Raw genomic sequence first — 18,017 nt, 5'->3', positions numbered from 1 at the left:
GTGTTTATTTGACTACAAGTGCGAATATGGAATTGGCACTAATTAAATTAGTTCAGACTGCTAAGTTCCATCTTTTAGAAAATGAAAACACAAGATCAACATTAAAAACTGTTTTCTGTTTTCACAAAATCTCAAACTGAATTATGAGCTTCAGCTTCTGATAAAATAAACGTGCATGTATTAACCCCTAATGAGGCAAATCCCACTGTCCACCCCCTACCTGAACCCTACTTCCTAACCCCACCCAGGACAGTGGAACGTCGCCTCCTCTGAGTCTGGTTCTGCAGAAAGTGTGTTTTCTGAAAATATACATTTTCACTCAAAAGTTTGTCATGCAAATAGTGACCAGTTCAGTGTTCAACTCTCTCCTCTTAAAATAGCAGTCAAATTAAAGTTGATTGAGTTGGGTTTGGAAAATAAATTCAGATGTCTGTTCTTCAGCTGCTTCAGTGTCTGATAATGAAAAGTGAGCTGTATGTAAATGACACACATATTTTGAATAAAACTGCATTCTCACTCAGTATGGGTTCTCCATCTGCTTGAAGCTGCTTCATGCTGCTCAGTAGTTGACGAGTGTCTTGTAATTACATGGAAATTTCCACGCCGTTGAGTGGTATGATGAGCATTGCCTTTTGAATTGAAGTATTTGCATTTTAGCTGTTGAGATTGTAAAAATGTAAATGTTGGCTTGACCACTTGTATTTTTTTGGGGAAAAAAAAGGAGCTGTCAAGCATCAAGCTTTAATGTCAAACTGGCCTTTCCTTGTAGTGGTCAGTCTCTGACGGGGGGCTGCGGCGTACCACAGTACAGCAGTCCAACATGGAGGCCCTCTCTCTGTGGAAGCTGGTCTTTCTTTTTTTGTCTCTTCACTTCATTTGTTCATGGTCGTTCTTTTCATATAATTTCGTTAAGTGTGTAACTGATGGAGCCAGACTTTCTTCTGTCTCAGAATGAAGTACCGTTTCTATGTGGAGAGATTGGAAGCTCCCTTCCTCCTTCTCTACTGAGGACAGTTTTCAGTATCATTTCTTTAATGTTTGTTCTTCTCCTGGTTATTGGACCAAACACATTTTTTGAAAATATATATGAATTGAGTTGATTGACGTTTTTTAAAATAAATTATTGTCTTCCTGTCATCCTAGACTGTTTGGTGGCCATGACAAGTGAGGAGGAGGAGGGCCTCGGCGTCGCAGCAACAACACACTCAACGCCAAAGATCGCCCGAGCGGCGTCGGCCACAGCCAGGACCGACGGCGGCGATGCCGTCGCTTCCTCGTCCCCCCGCAGACCCTCCCCCCACCGCCACCCAGGTCCCCAGGAAAAGGAGGCGAAAGCGGTGGAAATAGAGGAGGAGGAGGGGATTATACATGAAGGGAGGCTGGAGAAGAAGGATGAAGAGGTGGAAGCGGACGACGAGGACGATGAGGATGACGACGGCAGCAGCGACACCAGCGTGCTGGTCGTGCCCTATCCAGAGCTGGTGCCGGTGGTCTTCTTCTGCCTCAAGCAGACAACGTGTCCACGGAGCTGGTGCATCCGCATGGTCTCCAGCCCATATCCTTTTCAGTGTGACGAATGAAAGGATGCATTTATGGATTACCCCCTGAAGGAGCTGTATTTTCTTATCCATCATCATTTATTCAGGTAGCATGCCTCCATTCCTGTACCTTAATGGAATGATTCAGAGAAGCTATATCATTCCTCCTGAAGTTTATTTTTCCATTAGCAGGTGATAGATTTGGCTTTGATTTGGCAAATGCTGACTGCAGGATATTTCACCTGACCCCATAAGTCTGTGGCAGTATCGCTTCCAACCTGAATCTTCAAGTCTTAACAAGAGTAGATAGCATCCTTGGCTTTTTTCACTCAATTCCATATTTTTTTCTTTAGAAACCAATTTGCATCTTGAAATCAGGTCCTTCCAGTGATGCATTTTCTGTATCATGCCAGCAAGTGAAACGGTTTGTGTAACCTGTCAACAGCAATATGCAGGAGCAGTGTTTGAGAACCTCTTTCAGTGGACATTCAGCTGTTCAGCCTTCACACACGTTTTTGGCAACAGCAGCTTCATTGGCAGTTTATGAATTGGGTTTTTGTTAGGAGATAGAACTTTATTGATCCCTTTGGTAGGTACCTGAGGGAAACTGAAACACAGCACAAACAAGAAAAAAGTTGCACCTTTGTGTTTTATTCATTTAAAGTGTGAATTAGAGAATCACATTGTTGTCATTGCTTTAGAAAGATATTTTAGTGTTTAATAACATTTGAGTAGCTTTGAGATAAAAAAAAAAAAAAAAAAAAATCAGGCCATCTTCACACCAAGTTTAAGAAACTGACATGAGATCTGAAGATTCATTTGTAATATTTAGAGTCACAACAGCTCACAGTAAACACGCAGTGCAAAACTTAAAGGTGCAATGGAGCATAAAATTAGGATGTAATTGCTTTACTGAAAGTAGGGGCAATCAAAGTTGTTCAACCTTGTTTAAAAATAACTGAAACTTAGAGCTGTTCTCTTGGTTTAAGTTCTTGAAGTATTTGTTGCTTTAAAACACAAATTACTTTCTGCATGTTTGATCATGACTCTGGTAACAAGAAGTTTGTTACAGATGATATGAATGATTCACAACAGACTAGAAGATCATATATATGCAGAACCGGTCAGCGCCAAATTTGTTTTTTGTCCTTATGAATATCTGTGTACACACCATCGTTGATGTTCATATTATTGCTCGTGTGTGGTTTCAGTAGAATAACAACTAGTAGCCCTACGTTGTATGAACATTTGTTGCCCTTTTCAGAGTTTTTATTTTTTTTTTTTGATAAGAAAAAAAAATTCTCTTAAAAAAAAAAGACACTATAGTGGTACAAATTTGACCTTTCAAACCTCAAAGACAGTTGTGATATTGATAAATGTCAGTAGCTAAAACGGAGGTCACAGGCAGTATTTTTATTGGAGGCTACTTGTTGTCGTGTATCTTTGCGCTTTTGTGTTGTGTTCGTATTCTAGCACCGCAGTGTTTTCACAGTCACACTTAAATTACAGCTGTGGCTGCATGAGAGATGACAGGCCTGTGAGATGACAGTGCCGCCGGTCGTTAGCCAGCCTAGGGTTCAGCAGACACTCCTCATCCAGCTTTCGTAGAGCAACACGTCCACAGCAGCGATGTGTGACTCACACCCCAACCCCCCAAACATGGAGGTTATTTCTGTAGTAACGCCGCTGAGTGGGAAAAGTGAGAACCAACGAGTGCAAAGCAGTGACTGAGTGGTTGAAAGCCAGTGAATTGGATGGATGAAAGTGAAATTGGAGACGGTGGCGGTGGATGGGTGAAAGGATGCAGGGAAAACAGAGGAAGGAAACGATTGAAGGGACAAAAAGGGAACAATAAACCATTGAATTAAAAGCAGGACATTTGGAAGATTATCAGAGATTCACAATTCCAAGCAATCCCTACTTTTCTTCTGAGCTCCTAAATATTCCTCCCACAGCCTCCCAGTTGATTTTGATTGATTTTCTGCAGGTATGTGGTTTTATTTAAAAAAAAAAAAACAAAAAAAAAACAAAACAAACTTATTGCCCCACATGAAACCTACATTTTCAGTGTTCCTGCCGCTGCAGCGTTGACTGACATCGTTTTCAGAGGGTTGCTGTGTCAATGTGAAACTTTATGGAAACGAAAACAACAAAGCGACGCCTAAGATGAGTAAACGAGGTGGTGACGGTTGGCTGAGTGGTGGAGGAGGCACACAGGGAGGCAGGGATGTTCTTTCCCAGGTGTTTTAATTTACAGAGTTTCGTAGAATTTAGGTTGAAATGCGTGATGTAAGTAAGTAAGTAAGTAAAAGTTTATTTATATAGCACATTTACAAGCGGCATAGCCGTGCCAAAGTGCTTCACACAAGTGCAGAGAATAGAAACAAACAAAAAACGGTGAAAAGACAAAACTGCACAAACAATTAAAACACATCTCAAACTCGAGCACCAAGGAAAGACCGAGCTGAAGGCCAAGGCAAAGAGGTGGGTCTTCAGCAGTGATTTAAAAATTCCCACAGACTCGGCCGCGCGGATGTGGGGGGGAAGGGAGTTCCACAGCCTCGGGGCAGTAACAGAAAAGGCTCTGTCCCCCCTGGTTTTTAACCTGGTCCTGGGAATGAAGAGGAGGCGTTGGTCAGCCGACCGTAACGCTCTGGAAGAGTTGAGGGGGCGGAGAAGATCGGTCAGGTAGGGAGGGGCGAGGAGATGAAGAGATTTAAAAACTGTTAAAAGAATTTTGAAATCAATACGGTAGTGGATGGGGAGCCAGTGAAGGGAAGCGAGAACCGGAGTGATGTGAGCGTGTTTTTTGGTGGAGGTGAGGAGTCGGGCGGCGGAGTTCTGGACGAGCTGCAGGCGGTGGAGTTGGGCTTTATCAATACCGGTGTAAAGACTATTGCAATAATCCAGGTGTGAGGTGACAAAGGCGTGAATGGCGATGTGAAGAACACAGAAATAACCAAGAGGATAAAAAATAAGAAATAGAAGCTGCTCAAAAAGGACGAAAGGAAACTGGTACCCTGACAGAGGCCAGTAAGTGAGGCCCAGCAGAAATACCCTCTCTCTCCCCTGGAGATACATGTTGATTCTCCAATATGTTATTTGCAACACTCAACCAAACAAATGGAAATGCTAAACGAGCAGAACGAAGCTTGCGCTCTCTTTCAGTTCACTCAGGAGACGGTAGGACCGCTTTCATCTTTCAAAATCTCTGATTGCTGTCCAGGATCTTCTTTCAACGCCACTGTCAGCATCAACCTCCTCAGCCGAGGTGTGTTTTAATCGTTTAATCGTAGAGTTGAGATGTCCATTGCCGTGGCACTTTTTAAATTGGGCGATAAACAGAAAGGAAGGAATGCAGTGACGGCATTCAATGGTGTTCTTGTTTTAAATTGGATGCATATGAAGATACAGTATGTGTGGTTTAAGTTAAACAGTCATTATTAGAAAGCAGTATTTTTTTAAAGAGCTTTCTGAAATTTTGCAGACAGACGGGAATAATCTCATTGTAAGTGTCCTGCCGTCTCTCCTATTAGGCTGACGTCGGTTCAGCTTCTGTCTGGCTCTGATGTGAATTTATAACCGAACTGAGAGGATGAAAAAAAAGAAAAAAAGCCAGAAAGTGGCTTAATAGGCAAGCCATCCATTCAAGTCTAAATGAAACCTCTCTGAGATGAGAAGTCAAGGGGAAAAAAAAAAATCTTTTTTGTGTTTTCATCAGTTAATTCTCTCTCTCTGGCTCTTTCCATCTCCTCCTGCTTATTTTCATATATCCCTTTCAAATATTCCAGGCCTGTCTCCCGCGTTACCTTGAGAAGCACACAAGTCAATTAAGTATAATTTTCTCCAATAGAATAAGCTTTTTTTCCTGCTGTAGACAGACGGCTATAAACTCTGTTACAGCGCCGCAGTGCAATTGTGATGATTATATCTGAAAGCCATACATCTGTGTGACGGAGAGAAGCCTATGGCGTCGGCCAGGGAGTTGTTTATCTGACCAAAATCACTAGAACTTCCTACTAAAGGAGCACACTTCTTTTGAAAAAGTCTCTATCAGTTAAAGTCAGCATCAGTTAGGGCAGTGCCAGCTTTGTTTTTGGAGTTCCTTGTGAAAGTCTATTTTAACTGTGCCGTCCAGGTGTGTCAACCCCTGGTCCCGGACGTCTCCTGTCCTGCATGATTTAGGCCCCGTTTGCACGATGTTTGTAAATGCTAAATGTATGGCTTCATTACAAAAACAATGACCAGCACCCATTAATGCCCTGGAAAGCTAACCACATTGCTTTTTTAGACATCATTTTTACAATGTTGCAGTGTAAATGCAACACTTTTCTGAAATGAAAAATGATGTGCTCTCTCTTGAAATGTTGTGTTGATTTGGCCCGAGTTATTTTATTTGAACACATTTTCAAATTGGAATTTATTGCCGGTGTAACAGAAACAAATCGGGAGGATAAAACAGAACTAAATCCATATTCTTTACAGCAGGTGCTCCAGTGTTATAGATGAGAACTAGCAGGAGAGCAGTTTCATTTTTTATTGGCTAAGCTTGTTATATCATAGATGTGAAAACAAAAGCCTCAATGCCTGACAGGGCTTTACTGTACATTTTACATTTGTTCCTCTGTCAAACTTTAAAAGTCTTCGGATTCACACACCAAATGTATTACACAGCCAGATCTCAGCACTCAGTCTGCTCCCCAATGAGATGAAATAAGAACCGACATTGGCGAAAAGTGTGTGAACGTGTCCGTGTTCGTGTTCGTTCCCTTCTAATGAAAAAGACTCGTATTGACCAGCACCACTTTCCTGGTATTGTTCGCGCACATTGAGTGGTGCATTGCAGATAGATTTGCAGCTGAATTCCTCTTTGTGTTGTAGGACTGCATCCTGTTCGCTTCTTAAACTTGTCGGCGCGAGTGTGTTGGCTGTATTATTGGCTAAAATCAAGAGTACCCCTTTCCATCTGGCTGAGAAATGTAATTACTGCACAGACTTTGTTCCGGGGAAACAATTGAGAACGAATGAATGAATGAAGTGCTGCATTTATGAACTGATTTTCTGGGCACTGCATGATCTGAAAGCTATTTGGTTAAGGTTCTGGGAGGCTTGCAGCTTCAGTTCAGTGTTAAATAATGCCTCGAGTCTCTGCTGATTTTTTGAGATTGTTTTGTGTTTAATTGAACATCAGTACTCTCTGAGCAATAATCAAGTCCAATAATCTACAGTAGTTAAATTAATTGTTTATTATGTTTGACCCTGCTTTACTGATTTTCACACTTTGATTAAATACAAAATAAATGTAAAACTCAGCAGAGATTCATCACATTAATGTTGAACGCAAGCTGCAAACCTCCCAGAACCTTAACCAAATAGTTAATAAAATCAGTTCATAAACGCAGGGCTCCATTCATTCATTCTCTGCTTTTTCCTTGTCTTGTACATGATTTTATTTCTCAGCCAAATGGAAAGAAGTCGTCTTGAATTTTACAAGCCTGTAGCTGTACTCCTGATCTCATGATCGTATTCATCTCAGCATCTCAGAGGCAGAAGCAGAGCTCGGAGCTGCCTGGTTCTCCACGTCCGTGCTGGAACGTCACTGATATGACCATAATGAGCAGCTTGTTATCGGGCTTTCTGCAGAGCTTCGTGCTGGCACATTTATTAAATTTAGGTGTGTTTGAGCAGGTTCACCCTGGAACCGTGGCGGTCTGAGGGCCGCTGGGGCCAGAGGTGGCCATTCACTCATTAATTCCTACTGAAGTTACATCTGCTGGTTTGTAACGATGTAACAAGCATCTGTATAGTTCTGATACGGAGAAGCTGATTATTGTGCTGCTCGTTATTTATGGACACGAATACGTCACAGCGACTGCAGAGACATGTTGATGAGTTTGACACATTTCACATTCAGAAAGGCCGAGCGAGTTGAGGAGTACTGAGACATTTCTCTGATCAACAAGAGGTTTGAAATGTTGGCATGATATAGAAAATGGTGCATTTTTTCCCCCGAAACCACTGAGGTTTTTTTTTTTTTCTATTTCTAGGTGGGAGGAAAAACGTTAGTTCTAGTGAAGTCATTTAAAACTTGAGAAGAATCCAGAGGGAGGCTGGAAACAGAATGAACGTATTGAACATGCTCGTTGATCAGTAGCTGCTGGACACAAAACAAAACAAAGGCATTTGTTTTAAAACAAACAAATGCCTTGATGAAGTTTGAAGATCTTTCTTTTCCCATTAAAATGTCTACGCCCGACTGACCTATGAGCAAAGAACTCCAGTAAAACCACGGAGTCTGATTTCAGACCTTCTCTTTCACGGGTTCAAGCTGAATCGTTGACATCCAGAGGAATGAAAGCCGGAGTTAAAGAGGGAGCAGAGGCTCCGAGTTTTAAGGAAATCGGGAATCTGTGTTATCAGAGCTGAAGAGCTGTGTGCGAGCTGCTGGCTCAGCTCCCCCTCCCTCCACCTTCCTCTGTCTCAATCACTCTCCCTCAGCCTCTCCCTTCCCGACAGTAAATCATTTGTCGTTTTCATTGTGTTAAATCACTTTGCTGAGGCAGAGAGAAGCTGTCAGCGCAGCAGAGTTGGATAGTTGGCAGTCAACATAAAGGATTAAAAAAAAAAAGACTTGCCGGTGGCAATCTGCAGTAAGAGACAGATCAAACTTTTGTCGCTCCGTACTAATTCCAAACCGCTGTTGAACATATCCGTTTTCCATTTTCCTTTTGTCCTTCTCATTTGTACATCACTGTTTTGGCTCCATTGTCTCGTGTGCCCGTCCACCCGTCTGCCATCCATCCTGATGCCAGCCCGACACGTCTCTCTGTCCCTCTGGAAACAGGAAACAAAAGCACCTGTCGGGCTCTGCTTTTTCAGAGACAAAAGAAGTGCTGCACAGATGGTGGGTATAGCTGATGAGAGGACGATTTGTGAAGGCGGAGAACGTTTTAGAGGCATCATGTCAAAATGACACAATTAAACACACAGATGAATCAACATGTCTGAGTCAGAAAGTCAACAAAGACTGGATCAACAATCCATTTACTGGAGGACTGTTGGTCTATGCTGGTTTTAACTGGAGTGATCAATGAACTGACAAGATAAAGTCCTCTTCATCTTTTCAAACCATTTCCCAATGAGCTTCTGATGAATAAAAACACATGAGCTTCATACGTGATTGGTAGTTGCGTTAAATCTGTCAATAAGTCAATATTAAGACGTGGAGCTCTCAAACATAACTATGGATCAACTAGTTCACTTTGTTTAAAGGGGCTGTATCAGGCTTTTTTAGCTAGTCCAAACCCTAGAAATGGCATTAACATGGTAATAGTTTATTTTTGGCGCTAAGTTAAAGTCATTTTGTGTGAAATAAAAGATTTTCTGGGGCTAATTCTGAAACCCGGAAGAGAAAACGCTCTGTTTCACTGAAAATCCCACCTCTCCCCCTGTGGACTTTGACTGACAGCGTACTTCAACCAATCAGTGCTTCAAAACAAATACACTAGCTAGCTTTAGCTCTTTAGCTCTAGCTTCTCTACACAAAGACACGTGAAAACGTCTTTTCCTGTTAGAAACTCACCAAGCGCAGACCCTTCAGACCCTCCAGACCCTTCAGACTCTTGCTTGACTGTTGCTTTCAGATGAGGGTTAAAGTTTATATCCGTAATCGGAGATACAAAAAACGGCAACTCTGATTGCCGAGGGCCTGCGGGAGGGGGGCTCAGGGGAGCCATCTTCTCCGTGTGACGTGAACGTGGGAAACAGAGCGTTTTCACGGGTGTGGGAGGGGCTGCCTCTCTGAGCAGCACAAACGCGAGGAAAGCTCAAACACACAGGCACGAAGGAAAAAAAACCCTTTGGGGGTGTTTTTGGTGAGTACATAACTATATAACAAGGTTAAAACATACAAAAAGTGAATTTTGCATGATACAGCCCCTTTAAGGAGTTGGCCTGGCTTTCCAGACTTTTCCACAAAACTTATGTTGTTCTTCTGATCATGTGCTTTTTATATATGAAGAAGTGACTTCAGACATCAGAATACGTTGTTCCACATCATCTGTGACCTCTGACTCTGTTTGACAATGTAAAGCTGCCCCAAGGGTTACATGATGCCCACGGAGCTGCGTGAACAAAAAAGAGCTCACTGGTTCCAGTCGGTGTTTCTCCGCCTGGCTGAAGGTTTTTCTGCTTCGCCTGGAGTATGACTTGGCCTTAAGGCTCCATTTAAAAAACTGTCCAACGCTTGTTCTGGGCAACCGTCCTGGAATATGTGCGTCATTGTGATGGAACAAAGTAATGAGATGTGCAGAACGACCGGAATTAACTTAAAGCAGAATGAAGGTTTACATGATCAAATGAATCAATTGGGCTTTAAAATCAGAATAAATCAGCCTTACGTCAAAATTAATTTGAACTCAGAATGGTCATTGCCATTTGAAATTAAGTGTTTACAAGGTAATTTTTAATCTCTTTGTAGAGGATATAATATTTATTCATGTAAACGTGGATAATATGACCAAAAAAGCTCCATCACGCTTCTGTTTGACTGATGCAGGCAAAACGCAGCCAGCAAGAAAGGTTGGGTGTCTGAGAAACATTTGGTATTGGACCAAAGCCAAAATGGTACAAATGGGACAAAAAGACAGTAGTCATTATCTCTATCAGTGTGAAAGTGACAACAACTGCAATTTACACATTGGGCGTCCGTTGTAAGTCATGAGGCGACGGCTCAGGCAGTGGTAGTGCTGCACGGTGCAGCTCTCATTATGAACTCAACACAGCTCAGTGGGTAAACAGCTCTAATTATCAAAGGATGGTTTCTGAATAATGTTATTTAGTGCTCGACACAGAGAGCTGCTCTTAAGGTTCTGCAAAACAATAATTTGGGTGTTTTAGACGTGACATTAAACTCAAATGACTCATTATGAGCTGTAAGGATTGCTGGTTTCACACATCCTAATAAGTGTCAGCCAACTGGGTTGTCTTTACTGTTTCTTTTTTTCCAGTTATCTCTCCTGAAGCACTGTGAAAATTTCAACACTCACACACATACAGAGAAATTGATTTTTTTTAATGTAGTGGTTAAAAAAAAGAACATTTTATTTTCCTTGATGGAAGTAGTTTATGTAAACTGACTCACTGAACAAAAGGCAAAACCTTTCTCAGACTGACCAACCAATAAACCAACCTTCCTACTTACCGACCAACTGACCAACCGACTAACCAGCCACTTGAGCTGCTTGCTGATGTGTGTTCTCTTCTCTGTTGCTCAACATTTGGACTGACTGTTGACTACTTAGATGTAAACAGGAGCAGCATTAATGAAATTCATATTGGAGAAAAAGGGCAACGTTCCATCCTTAAGCCACAATGTCTCATGTTACTATCCACTTTGTTTCCACCAAGTCACCTTCACACTTAAAGATATTCCTCCCCAGAGGCATCCAGCACTGCCGCATTATGGTGGAAGTGGTGTTCGGTGCACACTTACAAACAAAAAAAATCAAGTTTACTGAATAGAAGAAGCAGGACTAAAGTGGTTAAAGGAGATTGTTTAGCTTGGAACTGCTTCTGCTTCGACGCAGTGTAACACGTTCAAACTGAAGTGCTGCCATACTATTTCTTTTTTGTAAATTGTACATTTCCCATGTGAATCCTCTGCTAAGTCGCACAAGAAATGGAACATGGAGGAGAGAGCGTCATGGTCTGTGATTTCTTTTCCTCACTTTGTAGCAACAAAGCCATTTCCATCAGCGAGTGCTTTCATTGTTGCCACATCTGTGCGATGCCTCTGACGACAGGATGAAAATGGGACGAGAGCCGAGAAGTTGGTGTTTAACTGGCTCTTAGAATTTCATTCATAAAGAGGATGAATGAAGGGCTGTGGAGGGAGCAGAGCAGCAAACCTGAGACGTGAAATGTTGAGCCTGTGCCTGTATAAAGGAGAAGAGGTCCGTGTTAACTCACTGCTACATATATTCATATATATATAAAACTGGAAGGATAAATGCTTCTTGCACTAATCCTGAAGGGAGCATACAGGTGACTCAGGATGTCATTGAAGATTGAACTTCATAACAGCAAATCCTTAACCCTGTAGGACCAATGCCAAAAAACAATAGAGCAGCTTTAATTTATTTTCCAGAAGGCCACATTTACATGGTCAGCGAGTTTCAGGGCTTTACTTTTTCGTATCGGCAGAAACTTGTTCAGTGTGTTTTCTCGGGATGCTTGTTGTATTGTTCAGGGACCGGACTTCTACTGTACCGTGATTACATTACACGATGAAATGTTCTGTCTTGAATATGTTAAGTTGAAAATGTGCAGTGAGTTGGTTTGTTTCGTTGTGAGTTGGAGAGGTGCAGTGTGTCGACCTGTTCCCAGGGACTGGAGGGAGGCACAGGGACGCACAAGAGAAACAGAGCGTGCTCCTACTATATACTGTATATTCTGCTTCAAACCAACTGTGGTGGGAAGGTGAGGGTCAGATTAATAGTTTCCAATTTACTTTCAGTCTCCTCTGGTCTCTTTGTGCCACCGGCACAACGGCACATGCAGCTCAGACACAAACACAGTCTAACATCAAGGTTTGGTTTTTTCAGAGTCTCTGGTTTGATTTGATACACTGCTATTCTAAAGGGATGTTGACCCTTGACTCCTAGTTGAAGCAACCTTTCAATGCTGAGACTGTTTCTCATTGTAAATGGGAGAAAACACAACTTTTCCAAAATGCTGCTGCTGTGCATGCACACCTTTTTTTCTTTTATTTTAAATTTTCCAGTGAATGTCCGGTTTTCTTTCATCCTTCTTCTTGGATTTCCCCGTGAAATGTGGATACTGTTTGATGGTGTATCAGTCAGCAGTAAAATCCTCACAATTACAAAGGTCAAGTTGGATTCTGCCCAGGAGACTATTGTTTAGAATTTGTATTTGCACCAGATATGTTGAATTAATCCCACAAACAGAAGACATGTTTTTTTTTTGTTTTTTTTTTCTGAGCTTAATTGGTGACTTTAAATTGCCTGTGGATTGCAGTTGGACTGTGTGTCGCTTTAGGTTAGTCATGAGATGGGCTGTCTGGGGCTGTGGGCTCAAAGTCATTTCACTGAAGGCCCACATCCAGGTCAATTCTGAGCTACAATTAATCAACAGTGCTTCACAATGAAGGCTTCAAACAGGGTGTTCTGAAACAGAAGAATCCACTGAGTTTAGAGTGTCACAGTTTACGTGGCTCCATAAATCCTCTATATAATCAGACTGTGAGATCAGTCGGATTGTAATGTCTCATATAAACACCTAAACTAATCGGATTCACTCGGATTGTGTTAAATTATGGATCGGATCGTAAGAGGTTGTCTACCCAAAATTATAATCTGCTTGATGCCTCATGCAAACAACTTGAAGACAGCAGATCGTGTTATGCGAGCAGGTTATTCATTCTGTGCATGAAGCTCCCTCGTACACAGAGTCACGTAATGACATGCAGAAAACAGGAAGTCGCAATTAGCAAAGTTAAAACCAAAACAAGCAGAAGAACTGGATGGTGGCTGAGAAAAAAAAAACACTTTTTAATAGAAACACAGAGCAGAAACTTTATGAGACGGGAGATGGCCACGAATGGCTCAACAGCGAGTTGTTCTAACAGCTCTGTGATAGACAACCGGCGGGCCGCGAGTCTGCAAAGCTAAAGATGAGAACCTTAAAAAGTGGGAGAGAGACCTTTACCACGCCTCATAGATACTGTATAGTCGGTTTGAGTCAGGGGGTCTTGTATACAAGGACTGAAAATGGATCGCTGTATTTAGCGTTCATGGGTACAGATACTTTATACAACTGCTTTCTGCTGGATTAAAAAGAAACACCCATGTAAACGGTCAGTGTCTCCAGCAGGTTGAACAGAGACAGACTGGTAGTCAGAGAAAGACAGAAGTAAAGACAGTCCCAGCCCAGACTGGTGGCTTCTTCAGTTTGAACAGTGTCGTCATGCAGAACCGGAATGATGAACGCCGCTCAACTCCAGAAATCTTTTAGCGAGGTTCGAGATGCTAAGTGTCACTTCAGACCAGCGAGGGCGACCGCCTGTAAGGACACGTCACCACGCCACCATTGGTTACAGCATATTCACTGCTTTTGTTTCAATGAAGTGTTTGAGATGAGGAAGTTACCGTCGCATGCATCCCTGCTTCCCTGATGTCTTTTCACTGCAGCAGTAACTTTTTTTAATGTGTTGTTCAAATTTCACCCGAAACCAAAAAAATCCTTAGGTTTTTGTGTGGAGCGTAGAGCTGCAGTATGGCTTTGAGTTTAATGTTACTTTGCTTGCTGTCAGTTATTTGCATCCTATAACACTCAGCTCAGTACCGTTCCAGTCGGATCCTCTGTGAAACGCAATAAAACAGCACCAATTGTGACTTTCATTGAAAAATCAAATACATGTCTTTTTAGGGATGTTTTTTTTTTTTTTCTTGTCAAAGTTAGACCGTTATCGTAAGTCGGTTATTGTTGAGATTACGTCACAGCTATAATTTAAAGTCAGTAAAAATGCATTCTTTTTTGCAATTCTTCAAAAATGTACATATAACCTGCAAAGCTGTTTCAGAATCAGCTTTATGTGTCTTAGTGGAGATAGAGTTGGCTTGACCATACCTGACTGGTTCTGACAGGCAAAGCTGCTGCTCTTAGTAATCACAAAAAAAAGAGACTGCCTGGCTTTATGTGCAATTTTTTCAAATTTGTTTATTTATTTATTTTTTTTAGGGGGGGTTGGGAGGGGGTTTATCCTTGGAATAGCGACATTTGAAATTTTCACTGATCTGAAGAGCGTGTAGAAAACCTCTCTGCCATGCGACTGGTTGAAGCTTATCGTGTGTGACAAACATATTTATGGTTCTCTTGATTATTCAAGTGTGGCTGACAGCAGTTGTGTCGGTTAGCATGCTTGATGCCGCACAGTGTGTGGATAAATATGTTTGGTCCTCGGTCACCTCAGAAAGCTATGATTACCCATAACACCCTGCTGGTTATGGACCATTAACTGCATGCAAGCGCTCAGGGATCTGTTACTGCAGCCTCACATGTAATGTGTCCTCTGTGTCATAACTGGCTTTTACATTTGTTCCATTCACACACACATAAATAATCCAAACAGCAGTAAGTATAAGATTACTGCCTTGTAGACCATTCAGATTTCTAATGCTGAAATCCATTTGGCCACAGTGTGGATCAAAACCAGTGTATTGAATCCTGAAATGAGGTGATTGTTGTGCATCATTACTCTGCTTTGACACTTTCAATTACCTGCATCCTCAAGCGAGTACTGTCTGGAGTTAGGCCATGCAACATTGGTTTATCCATATTTTCTCTAAACTTTTCAAAATGATTTTCTGCACTATTGTTTTTTTTTGTTTGTTTTTTTAAAATTCCTTGGGCAAAACTTGCAATTGCTCTCCAAAACTTGGTGGTGTGTTTCTTGATTTCTGTCTTTTGTGTTGTTGTTGCTTGTTTTGGATACTGAAAGGGTGTTTTCCTTTAGTTCAGATTGACTGAAGTATTGTTGAGGCAAAGCAGAATCACGATTTGTTGAGACCATGTGGATAAGTGCTAACAGGAAGGACAAGGTCTTTATTGTAATATGAGCCACCAATTTCATAGTAGAGAGGTTAATGCTTCACAATATGCTGGATTACTAAAATACTCAGAATGGTCAGATATGCTTTTTTGTCCCAAAGTTTCCCTTCAAACATCAAAATAAAACATACTAACAACACTTGTTGCAAAAGTAAAAGAACAACCAGTTCCCTTGTGGACAGAAAATAACAGCTTCCTTATTTGAGCCCCAGGTGGCAGCGTCTGCAGGGGCAACTGGTCATTATTGGCATGACCCCACCTGGTGTCACCAGAAAGGACTGCAGGCAAACTATGTTGTGAATTTCCTTGCTCGACCCACCGGCACAAAGCAGTGTGTATTGCATATAAAAAAATAAAAGTGAGCATGCATAAGGGCACGCTGCATTCATTGAGACCGAGCGATAGTTTTTGCGAGTGGGGCTTTGAGCTCGGAGAAGCACGATGTCAATTCCAAATTGAGATCTGATTGGCTGCTCCCATTGTAGGCAGGGAAAAATGTTAAAAAGTAAATAGACTACACTTAGCACTTTTTACACTGCTTTACACTGTCAATCACATTCACCCATTCACACACACATTCACATAGCAGTGCAGGCAGGAACATGTTTTCTCAATCTTAGGCCCCATCCACACAAAGCCAAAATGCTCATAGTTCCAAAAACGTTTGCCCGTAAAGACAAAGTTGATTCAATATTTATGACCGTCCACATGACTGTTTTCAAAACGGCTGAAACGTTGCAATACCATGCCAAGCCGTTAGGTGGCGCTTCACTGACAACCGCCGGAAATACATGGCAATATCATAGCGCCTCCGCCTAGGAGTGCTTCGTGATCTTTTTCATGGTTGATCCAAAATTACATGAAGCATCCTGATGACCACTTCATGACAAAATATGAAAGGGACATTGATGTGAACTCTTCTTTTTGTGGAAATCACCCTGAAACAAGTCAACACCTCTTTTGGACATGTGACGACTCCAAGATCTTTTGGAAGGATTTCTGTCGCTTTGTAATTAATAATGTATACAAGGACTTTACTTTGAGGTGGGGAAATGTGTTTTTTTGTTTCTTCAGAAAACAGGAAAAGAAGAACATTGTTTTTATAATCAGTTTACTAATCCGAAAATCAAAATTCTTTATTCATAAATGCAATTACAACAGGCAGAAGCCATCATTTACCCACTTCAAAAATGTTTTACTCTCTTATATAAAATGTTAGAAGACTCTGAAAACAGAAAGGCTGTAAAAACTATCAGTACGAGGGGTTACCGGAAAAAAACCGGACAGTGGTTATAACTTTTAATGTGTTTTATTGTAACAATTTTTCAAAGCTGTCACCTTCAAACAAAGTAATCCCCGCTGGTTTGAATACACCGTCGCATCCGTGTTTTCCAGCTTTCAAAGACGTTTGAAAACTCGTGCGTAATGATCCCGTGCAGTGCGTCCTTCGATTTTTGTTTAACCTCCTGGACGTCCTCAAATCTCCGCCCCTTCAGCTCCTTCTTCATTCTTGGGAAGAGAAAAAAGTCACATGGTGCTAAGTCCGGCAAATACGGTGGGTGAGGCAGCAGGATCATCCTGTTTTTCTCCAGGAACTGCATTACGCGCAGGGCCCGGTGCGCCGGCGCGTTATAGTGGTGCAGCCACCACTCACCATCCCGCCAAAGCTCCGGACGCTTCTGCCTCACTGCTTCTCGGAGCCCCTCAGGACCTGGATGTAGTGGTCCTGGTGAACAGACTGCCCAGGCAGCACAAACTCGCTGTGGACGACCCCTTTCTCATCGAAAAAGCAGATCAGCATGGCTTTTACCGCTGACCGGGACTGGCACGCTTTTTCCGGCCGAGGGGAGTCCGGGTGTCGCCGCTGGCTCGACTGCTGCTTCGTCTCGGGATCGTAGGCGTGACGCCAGGCCTCATCCGCCATGATGACTTTGCCCAGCAGCCCAGGATCCTCTTCAGTGTGCTGGAGGATTTCCCGACACACATCCACGCCGGCCACCTCCTGCTCCGGAGTGAGGACGCACGGAACCATGTTCGCTGCGACCCGCCGCAAGCCCAAAATCCTGGGACAGGATCTCCTGACAGGAACTCCACGGAACCCCCGTTAAGGTGGACACCTCCCCGATCGTCCTTCGCCTGTCAGCCAGGACCACGGCTTCCACCTCGTGGATCTTTTCCTGCGTGCGTGAGGATGCGGGTCGTCCGGAGCGGGGCTGGTCTTCAATGGACATTTCACCCCTTTAAAAGCACCCATACCATTCAAAAACCTGCGCTCTCCCCAGGGCGCCATCTTTATACGCCTCCTGCACCATGGTGAGTGTTTCTGACGCTGTTTTCCCAGCAGAAAACCAAATCTGATGCTTGCGCGCTGATCACGTTTAGTGATGTGTTCCGCCATTTTGTGCTTTTCCGAAGAAGGGGGTCCTCCTGTGTTGATGTCAGCGCTGTGTGTGCTTTCCCTGTGGAACATTGTGAGACGATGATTTGCAGAGATCTGCAGAAGAACATGCTGTAGCGAGATTTAACAACCAGAACTCTGAAATCATTCTTGTTTTAATTTCATAAACACAGTCCAGTTTCTTTCCGGTACCCCCTTGTATAAGTAGTTATAAACACTCATAAATGATCACAATGCTTTATAACTCACTATACAGCATAGGATTAGGATTAGGGTTAGGGATAGGTCCTGGCATCATGATCATTTATGAATGTTTATAACTATAGCTACACGTGTTATAATGGCATTATAATGCTTTATAAATGTACTTATAATGTGTTATACAGGGGGGCTTCAAGTAAAGTGTTACCAATTGATGAAATATTTATATTGTGTGTGTGTCAGCTTGTGCC

At 42.4% G+C, this 18,017-nt stretch overlaps 1 protein-coding gene across 1 annotated transcript in view; it reads left to right on the top strand.

Annotated features, from left to right (window-relative positions):
* Positions 1 to 1,377: 1,377 nt before the first annotated feature.
* The window catches only part of LOC115389487 (voltage-dependent T-type calcium channel subunit alpha-1I-like), a 207,553-nt gene continuing 190,913 nt past the window's right edge, over positions 1,378 to 18,017 (top strand). Inside the window, exon 1 of the mRNA XM_030092887.1 lies at positions 1,378 to 1,555. Coding sequence (XP_029948747.1) covers positions 1,542 to 1,555 — 14 coding nt within the window. The 5' untranslated portion in view covers positions 1,378 to 1,541. The remainder of the gene's footprint in view (positions 1,556 to 18,017) is intronic.

The sequence above is a fragment of the Salarias fasciatus genome, chromosome 6, assembly GCF_902148845.1.
Source record: "Salarias fasciatus chromosome 6, fSalaFa1.1, whole genome shotgun sequence".
NCBI lineage: Eukaryota > Metazoa > Chordata > Actinopteri > Blenniiformes > Blenniidae > Salarias > Salarias fasciatus.
Note: the sequence above shows the minus strand (reverse complement) of the source record. Positions and strands in the feature narration are given on the sequence as shown.